Here is a 19,563-nt window from a genome sequence, read left to right on the forward strand (position 1 = left end):
ACATTCTAATACTGTGGCAAGCCTCTACATTCTAATACTGTGGCAAGCCTCTACATTCTAATACTGGGAGTATTTGGGGTTGTGGCTCTAAGTGTTTCATTTGTGTCCATGTGTCACAATGTGTGTGTTTGTGTCCATGTGTCACAGTGTGTGTGTTTGTGTCCATGTGTCACAGTGTCACAGTGTGTGTGTTTGTGTCCATGTGTCACAGTGTGTATATTTTTGTCCATGTGTCACAGTGTGTGTGTTTTTGTCCATGTGTCACAGTGTGTGTGTGTTTGTGTCCATGTGTCACAGTGTCACAGTGTGTGTGTTTGTGTCCATGTGTCACAGTATGTGTGTTTGTTGTCCATGTGTCACAGTGTGTGTGTTTGTGTCCATGTGTCACAGTGTGTGTGTTTGTGTCCATGTGTCACAGTGTGTGTGTTTGTTGTCCGTGTGTCACAGTGTGTGTGTTTGTGTCCATGTGTCACAATGGGTGTGTTTGTTGTCCATGTGTCACAATGGGTGTGTTTGTGTCCATGTGTCACAGTGTGTGTGTTTGTGTCCATGTGTCACAGTGTGTTTTGTTTGTGTGTGTGTCTGCATGTGTGTGTTTTGTTTGTTTATGTGTCACAGTGTGTGTGTCTGTGTCTGTGTGTGTGTGTTGTGTTTGTTTATGTGCTGAATGGCAAAATTTTCTGCAGCCTTGCATGCAGATCCAGTAATGTGAATCATGCCTTCATCTGCCTCCATCTGCCTCCATCTGCCTCCATCTGCCTCCTAGCTCTAACGAGGTGGATTTGAATGACTTCTGACCCTGTAAATGCCTCTTAAGCTGCTTTTACAATCCCTGAATTGCTGATTTAGTGTGTCAGTGTGGGGGCTTTGGTTGCATATCTACATTGTGGGCTGCATATACAGTATAGCCTATGTAGTGTGTGTGTGTGTGTGTGTGTGTGTGTGTGTGTGTGTGTGTGTGTGTGTGTGTGTGTGTGTGTGTGTGTGTGTGTGTGTGTGTGTGTGTGTGTGTGTGTGTGTGTGTGTGTGTGTGTGTGTGTGTGTGTGTGTGTGTTTGTGTGTGTGTGACTGTGTGCATGTGTATGCTTATAGCACATGTAAGACCTGATTAAAACTGGGACGTCTATGTGAGCGATGCTGTTGCCTCCATATTCATTTAGGCTCTGTTAAGGACATACAGTAGCTGTGGAATTTGTTTTGAGTTGTGGGTGCTGGAGGGTGGGGGGTATGGGGGGCATTGGGGGGCATTGCATGCATCTATAACGCATACAGTTGAGCAGACATGTTTTTAGTTGCCTTTTATAAACGCATTTCATGCAATTCTACATCATTTATATGCTAGAAGACATTAGTAGAATATTTTTTAATACCACACAAATGGCCAAATGCAGGCAACTCACTATTCAGGTAGGATGCATTTTTTAAACTTTATTCATATTTGTTCTATCATTATTATTATTTTAAATCATTGTTATTTTTTTAGGCCTATTTATTCATCTAAACCAGTTTTTTAAATATGCAAAATGTGTTTTGTTTCATTCTGTTGAGACAGTTTTGTTGGCTAAATGAAGTTTGATCTGTCTTTTTAAATGTATGTTCCTTATTTGGTTTAAGATAGGTTATAAGTAGGCCTTTAAATATCATTAGCCTATTGCTGTCATTTGTTGGGTACAGCAGGCACTAGCCTTTCTTGGTAATTTCGGCAATATAGCCTTTTCAAAACTTTTGTGAAGGTTTAATTCTGTTGAGCCATTTTCTTTGGCCAAATTAAGTTTCCAACTGTAATGTTGTGTTTGCCATGATATAATATCCTGCTGGTATTTTCCCGAAAAAACAATGGCTTGACTTGGCGCTCCAACTGACTCCGACAGTTGAACTTGAAGTGTGGATGAATGTAATCTAACAATATAATGCTTATCTTTATAAAAAATATTCTGATCGAAAAAATTTAAAATTTGCCTTCTTCTGTATGCCTATATCTTTATAGCAGACAGCAGTAGCCTATCCGACAACGATAAAGCATATCTCTCACTCTCTCTTTCTCTGTGTCTAGGCTGAGGCTTCTCTTCCTTTATATTTTAAATATTCATATCATACAGTGGAAGCCTAGGCCTATAAGCCTATATGCATGCAATGCCCTGATGCATTTAGTGAAGACATGACGATGAAATAACACATATGGAATCATGTAGTAACCAAAAAAGTGTTAAAGAAATAAAAATATGTTTGAGATTCTTCAAAGTATCCACCATTTGCCTTGATAACAGCTTTGCACACTCTTGGCATTCTCTCAACCAGCTTCACGAGGTAGTCGTCTGGAATGCATTTCAATTAACAGGTGTGTCTTGTAAAAAAAGTTAATTTGGAGAATTTATTTCCTTCTTAATGCATTTGAGCCAGTCAATTGTGTTGTGACAAGTGTCATGGAAAATTGCAAGATTATGTTATAATGCTTGTATTCCATTATAATAGTTGTTACATTCGACAGAATAGAGTATTGTGTGTGTGTGTTCCACTGAGGATGGGCCTCTAATGAGATAGCACTGACAGAGGAGATTTACGATGTCTTTGGGTGATAAAACCTAAAGAGCATTCCAGATAACATGAGGTAATGGTTCTCTGCTATGAAGTACCAGGAACGAGATTAGAACCTCGTTTTAGAGACCAAACTGAGCGATAGTTTATAGCGAATGCTATCTGTCTAAGGGATACTCCTTTCTCAAGTAAAAGTCCCTTTGTGAAGAGTTCCTAAGATCTGTGGTTCGTCATGTAGGTTGAGAGGGGTGTATCTTGGCTATAAAAGATCTTTGTAATTTTCTGTAGTCACTTTTCAATGGTTCATTAGAGATAGCGCATCATTGAAAGTCAAAAGAGGCTATTGCAAAGCTCTTATTATTATTAAAGATGTAATTTAAGTATAACTCTGACTGGTGTGTAGTTTGTAACTCTCCTCATTTGGTAAAGCAGAAAAATGCCACCACACAAGGTAGGGGTGGTATATAGAAGATAGCCCTATTTGGTAAAAGACCAAGTCCATATTATGGCAAGAACAGCTCAAGTAAGAAAAGAGAAATGACAGTCCACCATTACTTTAAGACATTAAGGTCAGTCAATATGGAAAAATTTCAAGAACTTTTGAAGTTTCTTCAAGTGTAGTCGCAAAAACCATCAAGCGCTATGATGAAACTGGCTCTCATGAGGACCCAGGGTTACCTCTGCTGCAGAGGATAAGATCATTAGAGTTACCAGCCTCAGAAATTGCAGCCTAAATAAAGACTTCACAGAGTTCAAGTATCAGACATATCTCCACATCAACTGTTCAGAGGAGACTGCGTGAATCAGACCTTCATGGTCGAATTGCTGCAAAGAAAGAAATACGAGCAATGGATATTTGACCAGTGGAAATCTGTCCTTTGGTCTGATGAGTCCAAATTTGAGATTTTTGGTTCCAACCGCCATGTCTTTGTGAATGGATGATTTCCCCACATGTGTGGTTCCCACCTTATGGAGGAGGAGGTGTGATGGTGTCGGGGTGCTTTGCTGGTGACACTGTATGATTTATTTAAAATTCAAGGCACACTTAACCAGCATGGCTACCACAGCATTCTGCAGCAATACACCATCTGGTTTGCGCATAGTGGGACTATCATTTATTTTTCAACAGGACAATGACCCAACACACCTCCAGGCTGTGTAAGGGCTATTTGACCAGGAAAGAGAGTGATGGAGTGCTGCATCAGATGACCTGGCCTCCACAATCACCCGACCACAACCAAATTGAGATGGTTTGGGATGAGTTGGACCACAGAGTGTTGGAAAAGCAGCCAACAAGTGTTCAGCATATGTGGGAACTCCTTCAAGACTGTTGGAAAAGCATTCCTCATGTAGCTGGTTGAGAGAATTCCAAGAATGTGCAAATCTGTCATCAAGGCAAAGGGTGGCTACTTTGAAGAATCTAAAATCTCAAATATATTTTGATTTGTTTAACACTTTTTTGGTTACTACATGATTCCATATGTGTTATTTCATAGTTTTGATGTCTTCACTATTATTCTACAATGTAGAAAATAGTAAAAATAAAACAAAACACTTGAATGAGTAGGTATGTCCAAACTTTTGACTGGTACTGTGTATATATATATATATACTGTGTGTCCAGTGACACTGACTCACCCAATGATGAAGATGAAGCATAGGCTACTCACCGGTGATAAGCTAGTTTGAAAAACAATGCTGTTCACTCAGAATCCCTCAACAGTTGTTGATAAAACAATTGTTCGCTTCTACAGACAGATTAGTCTTCTATTTTCAGCAGTAGGCATTTGCTTTCCAAACTGTAGGCCTATGTTTTCTCGCTGATATCTATGGCCACAATGCTACAAGCTGTTCTATATTTGGCACATGTGCTGCCCAAATTGTGACTTGTGATAAAAACTTAATCCACAGCTATTTTTTGAAGCTATTGAACCTATGTAGCTAAATGATGCTCTCTGGTGTAGTATTTTGAATTATTTTATTTATGTCTGTTCAGACAGGAGTAATATCATTTTGGGGGGAAATATGTTGTATGGCCCACGGCTATGGATAAGACATGCTCTAGGAGTAGAGGAAGTGTGCTGTATAGTGGACTAGTGAACCTGACGAACCGTCTCCCAAGCAGTGTCCTTTTCCTCAGCAGCCTGCGTAATTGCACACTTCCCCACAGCTGTAATGCGACAATTGTAGGGCTGCCTACTCAGCTGCCAGATCCTGGAAGCCCAAATCAGCGGCCCTGTTAACAGAAGCCCAACCTACACAGTCTCAACTCCCTAACCTAATTAACACTGAGTCATACAACACGCCACCCCACGCCATGCCACGCAGGGCAGCCAGGCCGCAGCAATGCAGCAGGGCATTGTGTGTAGGGAGGCCAGAGTACTGGACAACAGGAATAGCGGGAGCTACGATGGCACACAGGATGACACACAGGGTGACACACAGGGCCATGTCAGAATCATGATGGGATGACACTGCTCTCTGTATGATGTCATCTCTCACTGTAGAGAACCCTGTGTTCTCAGAGCCATATTCTTTATGACTCTGCAGCCTGCACTCTTCCACTGGAATCGGATTAAGGTTTAGATTTGTATTGGTTATAGACATTAAATTGGTCTCTTACTTATAGAATGCCAATCAGTAAAAATAGATAGTTCAACAGAACAACAAAGTACAGAGACAATAATTGAACCTAATGGAGTCAGTTTTGAGAATTCCCTGTGCTGTTGGAGAAGAGTTAATAAAGTTATGTATGGGTGGGATCATTGAGTGCATACTTGAATGTGTAGTAGCATTAGACCTCTAAATGAATTTGTCTACATTGTATGTTGGTGTGTGTTTCATCCAGTGTTTGCGTGATGATGTTCAAACCAAAACCAATTGCAAGGAGAGAGTGTCCCATGCAGTATAAGTTAAACCACCAAAAGCACTTGAACACACACTCCATTTTTTTACATTTAAGATGGAAAAATACTGGGAACCCTCACACACCAGCTGACAGCTGCGCTTTTCTTAGCCAATCGCAGCGCCGCGCTTGCATACATACTCCAATGCACACAAAACTGTTGGGCCCTCAAATATCTGCCCCACAACAAGCCTGACTCTTCATGGGGTGAATAGCGTGTGCAGGAAGCCCTGCGTGCACTACATATGACAAACCACATTACTGCCTGGGTAGCAAACAGCCCTAGTTAGGCCACCCCAAGGCCCCCAGCCAGAGAGAAACACTGCAGCTGAGTTACCATGCTTACTCAGATAGTCATAATTGGATAATGAAAATATAAATAGTGTTTTCATGTGATCCACTGTAGGTTGGGCGTTGGGGTAAACAACACAGTGGGCTGGGTAAACATACAATACCTTGCTACCTCACTACCTGGCTGCCTGGCTACCTGGCTGCTTGGCTACATGGCTCCCTGGCTGCTTGGCTACCTGGCTGCTTGGCTACATGGCTGCCTGGCTACCTGGCTACCTGGCTACCTGGCTGCTTGGCTACATGGCTCCCTGGCTGCCTGGCTACCTAGCTGCTTGGCTACATGGCTCCCTGGCTACCTGGCTGCCTGGCTACCTGGCTACCTGGTCCAATGCCCAGTTTGTTTTAGCCTGGAGGAAAGGATGTCCATGACACGAGGAGCCTTATTAGATACGTTTCCTGCCTGTCCGTTTATTTGGATGTTTTCACATATTTTGGTCAGATATTTTGTCAGACATGGTTCATAATGCGACCTCTCTGGTTTTTAACTTTCACTCCTGGTAAGTCCTACCCTGTCTCTGAGCACCTCATTATGTCTGGAGGAATCCCTCCTTCCCTGTTCACCTGTATGGAAGAGAAGGAGCCAGGTACTATAACCATGTTGTAATTGCTACTGCCCTACATACAGCATGTCGACATGAGAGCTGTGTAGGGGAGCTGTATAAGAGGACAACTGGACAGGGCTCTGTCATGTCAGCTCAACATATAGTAGATGACTATTAACAATGACAATGTCCCCATCTTCTCCATGTCTAGGTGACTCAAGCTTGGTCTGCAGTGACATCCATCCCCTTCACCCTATCGGTCTTCTATACCATGAGCTCTGGCTCCGCCCAGGATGTGGCGGTGGAGCATTTCTTGTGTGACATAGAGAGGAGGGGCAAGCGGCTACATTGCGCTGTGATTGGCTGCGAGGAGGAGCAGTGTCCACGCGGCGACATGAACCTGCTGTATCGTAAGAGCCGGCTGGACTGGAGGCACAAGGACCAGGAAGGCAATAAGAAGAGGTGAGGAGAGGTGAACTGATCTCAACTCACAGCTGCATGCTGCACTGGAGAGATGGAATGAAGATTATTCAGTTCAGTTCAATTGTAAATTTCTGAACTGAAGTGGAAGAGTTTTATTGTTCATATTTTGTGTGCAACCTCTTAATTGTCGTCCTAAGGGGAGTGGGGGCATGTAGAAAGGAAGATAAGAAACAAGATGAGAGGAACAGAAGATGGGAAGAGAGGAGCTTTATGTGCCAATGCCAATGTGGCCCATTGGTGTCTATCTAGATTATGGCACACACACACACTTCCACACCCGCAGGCGCACACACACATATATACACACAGGCACACTTAAAGACACACACACACATATACACACAGGCACACTTAAAGACACACACACACCCACACACACACACACACACCCACACACACACACACACACACACACACACACACACACACACACACACACACACACACACACACACACACACACACACACACACACACACACACACACACACACACACACACACACACACACACACACACACACACAGAGAGAGAGCTCTGCTCTTGGCTTTTCTTCACATAATGCAATGAGACAGAAAACAGTTGCATCTCTGTTCTCCATGATGAACATGCTCAGTGCTGTTTCCGCTCCCTGCGCTAGCTTCCCTCCTCTCAAAAGGAAGGTGCAAGCTCACATTGTCTCCCTGCTGCTTCACCGCTTCATAAGAAATGATGGCAGAATTAAGGCTCATCAGTAGTACAAGACTACACATTGTGACCTAAAAACGAGGCCTACATTTGGATGTGTAGTTTGTTATGTTTTATCGCTCTTGCTTCCTCTAGCTCAAACAAACAAGGCAACATGCACTCAGGGTTCACTCACATGCGATAACCTCCTAAATGAGGCCTTTGATTGCATGCTCGGAAGCTCAACATCTCCTCCTCCTCTTCTCACACACGTAGAGACCCAGTCACTTAGGCTTGCTCTTTCTCTCTCTCTCTCGCTCTCTCTCTCTCTCTCTCTCTCTCTCTCTCTCTCTCTCTCTCTCTCTCTCTCTCTCTCTCTCTCTCTCTCTCTCTCTCTCTCTCTCTCTCTCTCTTTCTCTCTCTCTCTCTCTCTCTCTCTTTCTCTCTCTCTCTCTCTCTCTCTTTCTTTCTCACTAACACACACACACACACACACACCAGACACACACATACACATACACAGATGTGTGCTAGATGGTTGTAGCGGTATCATTTCAGCTCTTTTCATGGTAGTTGTTGTGCACAGTGTTTTTCTAATGACTTCAGCCGCTGTTGTTACGGCTGAGTCTCCTTTATAAAGGTTCATTTACAGACCTATACTGTATATTCTATGTGCAATAACTCCAGATTTGGACCATGTCAGCTGCAACTCCCCGTCCCATGTTGTTGCTCATCAAGGTACACTGTTGTATGGATTCTGCTCCAATTTAATCAATCAGTAGCTTTATTGTAGAGATATAGATTTTGGTTTCACCTGTTAGGAAACCAAATATGTTCTGAATCTTTGGTGTTCATGCATGATGGTAGTTTGGATGTGGTCATGATGACCTTCAAATGACCTTCAGGGATTATCCATATGAAGTTTTTGAAAGTAAAATTGGCTTTAGAGAGCAAATAAGAATTGAGTAATCTGTTTAATCAAAGGAACAGCACAGTACTTTAAACATTCAACTCCAATATATTTTAATTGAAGAAAACTGCCACACCTTTTTTTCAGGCAATAAATAGCCCAAAACATTGCAGTTCCTTTGTGTGCTTGTTTGCAGTATGTTTAGTACTGTACATTGGCAAGCAATACCATGTGAAATTTCATGGGTTTTAAGACAAACCACTAAACCAATAAACAGGCAAGCCAGTTGCCATGGAAACAGATCAAATGCTTGGCAGAGGTCATGATGAGTGTAGTGAAGAGACAACGTAATAAAACAGATAAAGAATTAGTTAGAGATACCCAGTGACACAGTGATGTACATACAGGGAGATTACAGTCAGAGAGGAGTAGCTAGATTTTGGGGAGTTCGATTTTAGGGGAAGTAATTTCCTAATTGAATGTGTTTGTGAGCTAGGGGAGCAGATGTGGAGGGAAATGGAAGGACGGAAGAGTCCCCCCCCACACACAATACTGGCATGCACAGCTGCTGCACTGCCTCGCCCAATCTCTCACCACTCACTCTTCAACGGGAAGCTAGTCTCCCTGTGCCATCCATGTATGAGCAGCAGTGTGTGTGTGACAGACAGAGGGAGAGGAAGAGGAGTAAAGGACTGAAGCTATTTAAAGAACATTTCTGAAGAGATAAAGAAAAAGAGAGCGAGGCAGAAAAGGGGAGGGGCAACACAATGGGGAAATAAATGAAGGTCCTTGACTGAGACGTGATTAACTGCTGAATGACGGAATGCTGTGCTTCCTGTGTTCTCCAGCTCCAGCCAGAAGGACCCCTCCTCAGCCACGGTGGGCAAGGTCCGTGACCTGGCGTCCTTCCGACGCCACTTCCGCATGGGCTTCATGACCATGCCTGCCTCCCAGGATCTGTCCCCTCACTCCTGTGCCTCTGCCATGGCCCCCCGCTCCCAGTCCTGCCATGCCGTGGGCGCTAGAGACACAGGTCTGGAGAATGGGGAGGATTACTCTGACACACAGTCACAGCACGGCGGGCGCTGCCCCCCTACCAAACCCAAACGACACCCCAGCACCCGCCTCAGCTCCTCCTCCTCAGACCCCAGAGCACCTCACGTCCTCCCGGACACCCCTCCACCGCCCCTACCCACTCACTCGCAGGCCAAACACTCAGAGAAGAAGAATGGTAGGCTATTGCAACAGTAATGAGGGCAGTGAAGTGGGGAAATTAGGAAATGTGGGTTATTATTATTGTCCCTGTTGTGATGATTGAAATATCTCTAGTTCATTGCTCTGTCTCTTTTCCCTCCAGCAATGAAGAAGTCAGACTCGGGGGACATGTCGAAGAAGGTGCCGCCTCTGAAGCCCAAACGAAGTCCCAGCACTCAGCTCTCGTTTGACCCCCCACCGGCCCGCGTGCCCCCTCCTGCCACGCCCCTGCCTTTCCAGGGGGGCGAGGGTAAGCCCCAGGGTGAGGAGGGGGATGATGAGCCTGTCTACATAGAGATGGTGGGCCAGGTGTTCACAAGGGAGAGCCAGACTGCCACCCCTCACCCTGTCACTCCCGTCGCCACCACACCCGACTCAGACTCAGACCAAAACGAGGCCATCTATGAGGAGATGAAGTACCCGTTGCCAGAGGACAGAGAGGGACACAAACGCGTCCCTCTCAAACACGAGAGACTCAAATCCTCCAAACACCACTCCTCTGGCATCTCTGCCCCTCTACCTCGCCCCTCCTTCTCCTGTTCCAAACCTAAAGCCACAGTGTCCATCTCCCACTCCTCGCCCCTCCCCTCCTCCACCTCCACCACCCCTGTCCCCCAGCCACTCTCCTCCAGCCCGCAACCCCCACGGGCCCCTACCCCCTATCTCCTCCAGGGGAACAAATCAGAGACAGAGTCCACCAGTAAGATCCCGGCCCCCTTCCCCAACCTGCTGCAGCACCGGCCTCCGCTGCTCGCCTTCCCCCAGCCAGCTGCTGCCTCCAGCGGGGTCGGGGTCCAACACAAAGCTGTTGCTGCCAAACTGGGAACCATCAGCATCCAGACCTCCTCCAGTATGACAACGCCATCCAGCACCTCCTCTGCCTCTACCACCCCCTCCTCCAATCTCCCCATGCTCCTGTCAGGCTGTAAGGAGTCTAGGGAAAGAGACAAGCAGAGCAGAGACAAAGACAAAGACAAAGACAGAGACAGAGACAGAGACAGAGACAGAGACAGAGACAGAGACAGAGACAACCAGCTCGACCCTGCACCGGGTCTAAGGGCCAGGAGCCACTCCACACCGCTGCCCCCTTCCTCCAAGTCCACCTCCCCTTACTCCCACCAGCACCACCACCCCCACCACCGGCCCTCACACTACCACCACTACCGCAAGCCAGATAGAGGGGACTCGCCCAACCCCAACACCAACAACAAGAATGGCTCAGAAACCTCCTCCAAGTCCACTGCCCAGACCCAGACCCAGGGCTCTGGCAAGGAGGGCAAGTCTGTGAGCTTCTGCTTGAAGTCAGACAAAGGAGACAGGGACAGGGACAGAGAGAGGGAAAGAGACGGTCACAGGGACAATCACAGAGACAGAGACAGGGACAATGACAGAGAGAGACACAGGGAGAGAGACAGAGAGCGAGACCGTGACAGAGACAGAGAAACAGGGTCCCACTCTACCTCCTCTCAGGCTGAGAGCACTCCCACCACCAACAGCCATTCATCCCAGACCAGCACCAGTTCAAACCCAACCCAGTCCTCCTCCTCCACCTCCTCCCACTCTCGCCCTCACTCTCGTTCCCACCTCCAACGCTCCCACACCCCTCATGGCCTGCCTGCCTACAAGCCCCCCTCCTCAGACAGCCCCCTGCTCTGGACCTACCCCTCGGTGGGCTTCCGGAGACCCCCGGCGTACGACAGCCTGCGAGGAGGGTCTCATCTGCCCTCCTTGCACCACCAGGGTCACGGTGATGTGGCCTCCAAAAGCAGCACGGTGCCTGGGCCCGTCCAGGGGAAGGCTGCGTTCATGCCCTGGGACAGCAGTGGCTTTGGAGACGATGGGTCCTACTGGCCCGTGCAGAGGAAACTCTCCTTCAGCCATGGCAGCCGAGAGACAGCAAGAGAAAGTAAGTTAACATGTGCTGGGGGGCATTATGGGTTAAAATTAAATATTTAATTTTATCAGAAGTTCCTCTCATCCCTTTGAGGGATAATCAGACTATTAAACTGTAAGTTGAGTGTCATCTGTTACTATACTGTCAATAGACAATCATTGTATGTTTACTCAACAATTCCCTTCTGTCATTCCCCTCTCAGAGGATGAAGGGCGTGCATGGAATGGTAGTGCCGATGCCCTCCTGAGGGTGGACAAGGAGGAACTGGTCCCAGGGCATCGAGGAGGAGGAAGAGGAGGAGGCCACTCTGGGATCCCAGTACGCTTCACTGGAGGGAGGGGGCTGGGCCACAGTGAGTCCCTGGCCGGGATGGAGGAGGGGTTCTTGGGGTTCCGAGCCCTGCCTAGAGGGGGTTTCCCTCTCCCCTGCCAAACCTTCCCAGCCTATCGCAATGGAGGTAAGCACCTAGACACCTAGAACAGAATCCTTCTAGCAGAATCTTTCCAAGGGAAAGTACTCTAAAGTATGTAAAGGATTTCACTGCACACAAAACATTCTTTAGAAAATAGAAAACATCAGCAGATGTCTCTGAAGGTCCTATTAGGTGGATTTCTTCCATCCACAGTCACATGATCATGGTGTTATGGGTTAAGATCATCAGCGGCAGCATGTGTAGTACCAGAGCTATATATACACACATATACACATACTTATGCACACAATACCTCCCCCACATGTACCAGCGGTTGTACATAGACACATGTAAGAATGCACTGCCTTCTATATGCACAGCTGTTCTCCCTAGCAACATGAACAGCACAATAACCATAATTGATTCGTGGTTATAGACAGGTGTATGAACATTGCTTGTTTTTTTTGTGTTCCAGAACTGGGTCGATTCGGCCGCTCATCATCCACCTCTGGGGTGAGGCAGGTGGGTGGATGCGACGTTCAGAGGCAGAGCAGCCTGCCTCATCGAGAGGCACTGAGTCAGGTGAATAATACCTATTATTATAATGACGATGATCTTTGGTATTACTGTGATTACTATAATTTGTACAAGTAGTAGTATTGTAATTATTCTGAAGAATATGGCCATTCTTATCATACCCTGTGCTGATAGCAACAACCCTCCTCCTGAGCTATTTATAGTGTGGAGATATGTTCAGTGAGCAGAATAAAGATGTGGCCAGCAGCCTTAAAGAACAAGTCCAGGAGAGAGCAATGCTCTAACTGACGTATGCGGAGATTTAAGGAGTATGCTTCTCTACAGTGTTTTGGAGCAGTGAGCCGATGTCCAATAGTGTTGCGTTTTGCCCAGTCACTTGGCTGCATCTCAAATGCTGACGCAGTTCAAGTGTGCTGTGCTGTGCTGCAGAGACTGTCTGCGTGTGCTGCCTGACCCTCCCTCGCACACCACGGGGAGCCACAGGCCCAAAGATGGTGTTACACTGCCATCTAGTGGCAGGATATGGTGCAACACATTCTTATTGATGCTGTGGTGGTTGCTGGGCTTGGTCTTCAATGCTCAAATAAAATTGAATTGTATTTGTCACATGCTGAGAAAAAAACAGGTGTAGACTAACAGTGAAATGCTTATTTACGGGTCCTTTTCCAACAATGCAGAGTTAAAGATAAAGATCAAAGAAAAAATAGAAATAGTGACACAAGGAATAAATACACATTGAATAACAATAACGAGTAAATATAACATGGCTCTATACAAGGAGTACCAATACCGAGTCGATGTGCAGGGGTATGAGGTAATTGAGGTAGCTACAGTATATACAGTTGAAGTCGGAAGTTTACATACACCTTAGCCAAATACATTTAAACTCAGTTTTCACAATTCCTGACATTTAATCCTAGTAAAAATTCCCTGTCTTAGGTCAGTTAGGATCACCACTTTATTTTAAGAATGTGAAATGTCAGAATAATAGGAGAGAAAACGATTTATTTTAGCTTTTATTTCTTTCATCACATTCCCAGTGGGTCAGAAGTTTACATACACTCAATTAGTATTTGGGATCATTGCCTTTAAATTGTTTAACTTGGGTCAAACGTTTCGGGTAGCCTTCCACAAGCTTCCCACAATAAGTTGGGTGAATTTTGGCCCATTCCTCCTGACAGAGCTGGTGTAACTGAGTCAGGTTTGTAGGCCTCATTGCTCGCACACAGATTTTCAGTTCTGCCCACAAATTTTCTATAGGATTGAGGTCAGGGCTTTGTGATGGCCACTCCAAAAACTTGACTTTGTTGTCCTTAAGCCACAACTTTGGAAGTATGCTTGGGGTCAATGTCCCTTTGGAAGACCCATTTGTGACCAAGCTTTAACTTCCTGACTGATGTCTTGAGATGTTGCTACAGTATATCCACATAATTTTCATCCCTCATGATGCCATCTATTTTATGAAGTGCACCAGTCTCTCCTGCAGCAAAGCACCCCTACAACATGATGCTGCCACCCCCGTGCTTCACAGTTGGGATGGTGTTCTTTGGCTTGCAAGCCTCCCCCTTTTTCCTCCAAACATAACGATGGTCATTATGACCAAACAGTTCTATTTTTCTTTCATCAGACCAGAGGACATTTCTCCAAAAAGTACGATCTTTGTCCTCATGTGCAGTTGCAAACCGTAGTCTGGCTTTTTTATGGCGGTTTTGGAGCAGTGGCTTCTTCCTTGCTGAGTGGCCTTTCAAGTTATGTCGATATAGGACTCGTTTTACTGTGGATATAGATACATTTGTACCTGTTTCCAGCATCTTCACAAGGTCCTTTGCTGTTGTTCTGGGAGTCATTTGCACTTATCGCTCCAAAGTACGTTCATCTCTAGGATTCAGAACACATCTTCTTCCTGAGCGGTATGACGGCTGCGTGGTCCCATGGTGTTTATACTTGCGTACTATTGTTTGTACAGATGAACGTGGTACCTTCAGGCATTTGAAAATTGCTCCCAAGGATGAACCAGACTTGTGGAGGTCTACAATTTGTTTTCTGAGGTCTTGGCTGATTTCTTTTGATTTTCCCATGATGTCAAGCAAAGAGGCACTGAGTTTGAAGGTAGGCCTTGAAATACATCCACGGGTACACCTCCAATTGACTCAAATGATGTCAATTAGCCCATCAGAAGCTTCTAAAGCCATGACATCTTTTTTCTGGAATTTTCCAAGCTGTTTAAAGGCACAGTCAACTTAGTGCATGTAAACGTCTGACCCACTGCAATTGTGATGCACTGAATTATAAGTGAAATAATCTGTCTAAACAATTGTTGAAAAAATGACTTGTGTCATGCACAAAGTAGATGTCCTAACCGACTTGCCAAAACTATAATTTGTTAACAATACATTTGTGGAGTAGTTGCAAAACAAGTTTTAATAACTCCAACCTAAGTGTATGTAACCTTCACACTTCAACTGTACATATAGGTAAAGGTAAAGTGACTAGGCAACAGGATAGATAATAGACAGTAGCAGCAGCGTATGTGGTGAGTGTGAAAGTGTGTGGGTGTGTGTGAGTGTGGCATTAGTATGCATGTGTAACGGATGTGAAATGGCTAGCTAGTTAGCGGGTACGCGCTAGTAGCGTTTCAATCAGTTACGTCACTTGCTCTGAAACCTATTAGTAGTGTTGCCCCTTGCTCTGCAAGGGCCGCGGCTTTTGTGGAGCGATGGGTAACGACGCTTCGTGGGTGTCAGTTGTTGATGTGTGCAGAGGGTCCCTGGTTCGCGCCCGTGTCGGGGCGAGGGGACGGTTTAAAGTTATACTGTTACACATGTGTACGCATGTTATGTCTGTGTGGGCGTATATGTGTGTTGGAGTGTCAGTGTAAGTATGTGTGAGTGTGTGGGTAGTGTCCAGTGTGTGTGCATAGAGTCAGTGCAAGAGAGTCAATGCAGGTAGTCCGGGTATTTAGCAGTCTTGTTTAGCAGTCTTATGGCTTGGGGATAGAAGCTGTTCAGGTATTCCGTGCTACAACAAAGATTCAGTGTTTACAGGGATACAATATGGATGCAGTATTCATGCGTACCCCAGGTTAAATTGAAGGTAATATACTGATACAAAATCCCCAAATCATGCATCTTCCTTTAACTCCCCTTCTTTCTCCCTATCTGCCTCTCTCTGGCCAGTTGCATGGGCTGTCCCACTCCTCCCAGACACCCTGCAGTCCCAGTCTGTCTAGACAGCAGCAGCAGCTCCAACTCCATCAGCAGCAGCTGCAGTTACAGCAACAGCTCCAGCAGCTGCAGCAGCAGCACCACCTCCAGCTGCAGTTCCAGCACCTGGCTCAGCTAGCCCAGGGACAGCCTCCCAACACCGGGGGCGCCGCCGCATCCGCAGCCCAGACCCAGAGGGATGGCAAGCTGCTGGAGGTCATTGAGAGGAAGCGCTGCCTATGCAAAGAGATCAAGGCCCAGCGGCGCCCGGACAAGAGCCTGTGTAAGCAGGACAGCATGCCTATCCTGCCCAGCTGGAGACGGACCCCTGAACCCCGCAAGACGGGCACACCTCCCTGCCAGAGGCCCCAGGCTGTGGTGTGGGACACTGCCATCTGGGGGGGGGGGGGGGGCAGGAGAGGTACAGTAGAAAGATAGGGGCAAGTACTATGTACTAAATAAGTACTATTGGACACTATTGTGGTGGTGGGAATCACTTTCTACAAAAGGTGGAGGACTGGTGGAGGACTGTTTTTGACAGTGTGATTAGCGCTGACCACAGAAGAGAGAGAATATGCATAAGAGTAAGATGAGAGTTTTGTGCTCTCACATGGTAAGATAAACTTCATGTGGAGCTGATACAAGGTCGTCAAGGTTACTGAGATGTTTAGAGGTGTGTGGGCCAGAGAAATAATGAACAACTGAAACATAAACGTGATTTAAAGTATGACTTTGTAGAGATGGAAAAAGATGGGGAAGATTCAGTTGAGGGATATACCAATACAACATGAAAACAAGAAGAGACATACAATCAGTCAGTACTGTGTGATATTTTACACTTTAAATGTGATTTCTTACCCTTTAAATGTAGTATTCTAAAAGCCCTTCCTTGACTCTTTATTCATTTATTAAACTCTAGTCGCCCCAGCCTTCGCTGATATAAAATAAAAGGGGAGTATTTATACTATAAGAGGGAGTATTTATACTATGAGAGCAACACTGGTTCAATTAATTTGGCCTAATTTTCCCTAAATTAATGTAACTGTCCAGTGTTTCCAGATTTCTATGAAATATGACCTATAACTACTTACATTATGAGTGAAATAGTTTTCCTCCCAACATTTTATAATTAAGTATGTTAAAAATCAGCTTTTCTGTGTTGGAATGGTGTGGGCGTACCAGAACAACAGAATGGTGTGGGCGTACCAGAACAACAGAATGGTGTGGGCGTACCAGAACAACAGAATGGTGTGGGCGTACCAGAACAACAGAATGGTGTGAGCGTACCAGAACAACAGAATGGTGTGGGCGTACCAGAACAACAGAATGGTGTGGGCGTACCAGAACAACAGAATGGTGTGGGCGTACCAGAACAACAGAATGGTGTGGGCGTACCAGAACAACAGAATGGTGTGGGCGTACCAGAACAACAGAATGGTGTGAGCGTACCAGAACAACAGAATGGTGTGGGCGTACCAGAACAACAGAATGGTGTGGGCGTACCAGAACAACAGAATGGTGTGAGCGTACCAGAACAACAGAATGGTGTGGGCGTACCAGAACAACAGAATGGTGTGGGCGTACCAGAACAACAGAATGGTGTGGGCGTACCAGAACAACAGAATGGTGTGGGCGTACCAGAACAACAGAATGGTGTGGGCGTACCAGAACAACAGAATGGTGTGGGCGTACCAGAACAACAGAATGGTGTGGGCGTACCAGAACAACAGAATGGTGTGGGCGTACCAGAACAACAGAATGGTGTGGGCGTACCAGAACAACAGAATGGTGTGGGCGTACCAGAACAACAGAATGGTGTGAGCGTACCAGAACAACAGAATGGTGTGGGCGTACCAGAACAACAGAATGGTGTGGGCGTACCAGAACAACAGAATGGTGTGGGCGTACCAGAACAACAGAATGGTGTGGGCGTACCAGAACAACAGAATGGTGTGGGCGTACCAGAACAACAGAATGGTGTGGGCGTACCAGAACAACAGAATGGTGTGGGCGTATCAGAACAACAGAATGGTGTGGGCGTACCAGAACAACAGAATGGTGTGGGCGTACCAGAACAACAGAATGGTGTGGGCGTACCAGAACAACAGAATGGTGTGGGCGTACCAGAACAACAGAATGGTGTGGGCGTACCAGAACAACAGAATGGTGTGGGCGTACCAGAACAACAGAATGGTGTGGGCGTACCAGAACAACAGAATGGTGTGGGCGTACCAGAACAACAGAATGGTGTGGGCGTACCAGAACAACAGAATGGTGTGGGCGTACCAGAACAACAGAATGGTGTGGGCGTACCAGAACAACAGAATGGTGTGGGCGTACCAGAACAACAGAATGGTGTGGGCGTACCAGAACAACAGAATGGTGTGGGCGTACCAGAACAACAGAATGGTGTGGGCGTACCAGAACAACAGAATGGTGTGGGCGTACCAGAACAACAGAATGGTGTGGGCGTACCAGAACAACAGAATGGTGTGGGCGTACCAGAACAACAGAATGGTGTGAGCGTACCAGAACAACAGAATGGTGTGGGCGTACCAGAACAACAGAATGGTGTGGGCGTACCAGAACAACAGAATGGTGTGGGCGTACCAGAACAACAGAATGGTGTGGGCGTACCAGAACAACAGAATGGTGTGAGCGTACCAGAACAACAGAATGGTGTGGGCGTACCAGAACAACAGAATGGTGTGGGCGTACCAGAACAACAGAATGGTGTGGGCGTACCAGAACAACAGAATGGTGTGAGCGTACCAGAACAACAGAATGGTGTGGGCGTACCAGAACAACAGAATGGTGTGGGCGTACCAGAACAACAGAATGGTGTGGGCGTACCAGAACAACAGAATGGTGTGAGCGTATACTGGTGATTCAAAATATTAATGTGAGTAGGCCACTCAGGAGTATGAGGAAATAGCATGCATTTTTGAAACCTCTGAGATACAAGTTTAAGTCGTTTTTTCTCTCCAATGTATACTTTGGCCACAAATACGAGTATAGGACAAGTCAACAACATTATTTGGTATGAGTTAACAGAATATGAACTTTTGAAGTGAGATTTTCACTGAACAGTTACTTTAAGTACAGTTTACATCAACTCATGGTTGACATGGAAGCTCTCTCCCTCAAATGTCATGGACATTGGGAGGGAGAGTTTGAATGAGACTTTTAAGGTTGATCCTCAACAAGACACATTTTATACACACTTGTGTTCAAGCATATAGACATAAACTTGGTTTCCATCCAATTGACGACAGATTTACATGCGAATATTCTCAAATCCACATAAAAACAATATGTGCATTTTCCCACCAGAGATGTGTTTCCATGAAATTAACTTGTTGCACATAAAAGGCTGTGAGTGATGAATTAGTGCACATAAAAATAAATGTTGCTGTTAAATTCCCGTGTACTGCATAAAAAATACTTTTTCAAGTCTACTGGTGGTTTTCGAACAAAACATGTTGCTTTATATAGCGAGTGTGCACACCGATATTGATGAAAGATTATCATGGACAAAAGAACAAGATTATGTGCATTTGTTAAACGGCAGCCAAGCATCGATGATCATGTCACCCGAATAAGACCATCGATATTTATTGGAAAGGGGCATCAAGCTCATCACCTTGCACTTTCACCATCCTGTGAACTTCATCATAATTTATTTAATCTGTAGCCTAATAAACTGCATCCTTTCCCGACGAGTCCTAGTTGGAGGACCACACAACATGTCATCGCGTGACTTCAAATTTACTTCGATATGATGGTTATAATAATAATATTTGCGCATAATAGCATTTCCACCGATATTTCTCGCATAATTAATTGTACCGGCACAAAAAGATCCCACCTT

General features: G+C 45.7%; 1 protein-coding gene across 1 annotated transcript; it reads left to right on the forward strand.

The window, feature by feature from the left end:
* Window positions 1-6,604: 6,604 nt before the first annotated feature.
* Window positions 6,605-16,113, forward strand: LOC120037899 (neuronal tyrosine-phosphorylated phosphoinositide-3-kinase adapter 1-like; the record flags this gene model as incomplete). Its single annotated transcript, XM_038983865.1, has 9 exons — window positions 6,605-6,795; window positions 9,241-9,623; window positions 9,750-9,971; window positions 10,026-10,571; window positions 10,821-10,930; window positions 11,117-11,552; window positions 11,743-11,997; window positions 12,428-12,534; window positions 15,666-16,113. Coding segments are annotated over exons 1-9 (2,698 nt in total), but the record flags the coding sequence as incomplete, so codon positions are not given.
* Window positions 16,114-19,563: the final 3,450 nt, after the last annotated feature.

Source organism: Salvelinus namaycush, unplaced genomic scaffold, assembly GCF_016432855.1.
Source record: "Salvelinus namaycush isolate Seneca unplaced genomic scaffold, SaNama_1.0 Scaffold1977, whole genome shotgun sequence".
NCBI lineage: Eukaryota > Metazoa > Chordata > Actinopteri > Salmoniformes > Salmonidae > Salvelinus > Salvelinus namaycush.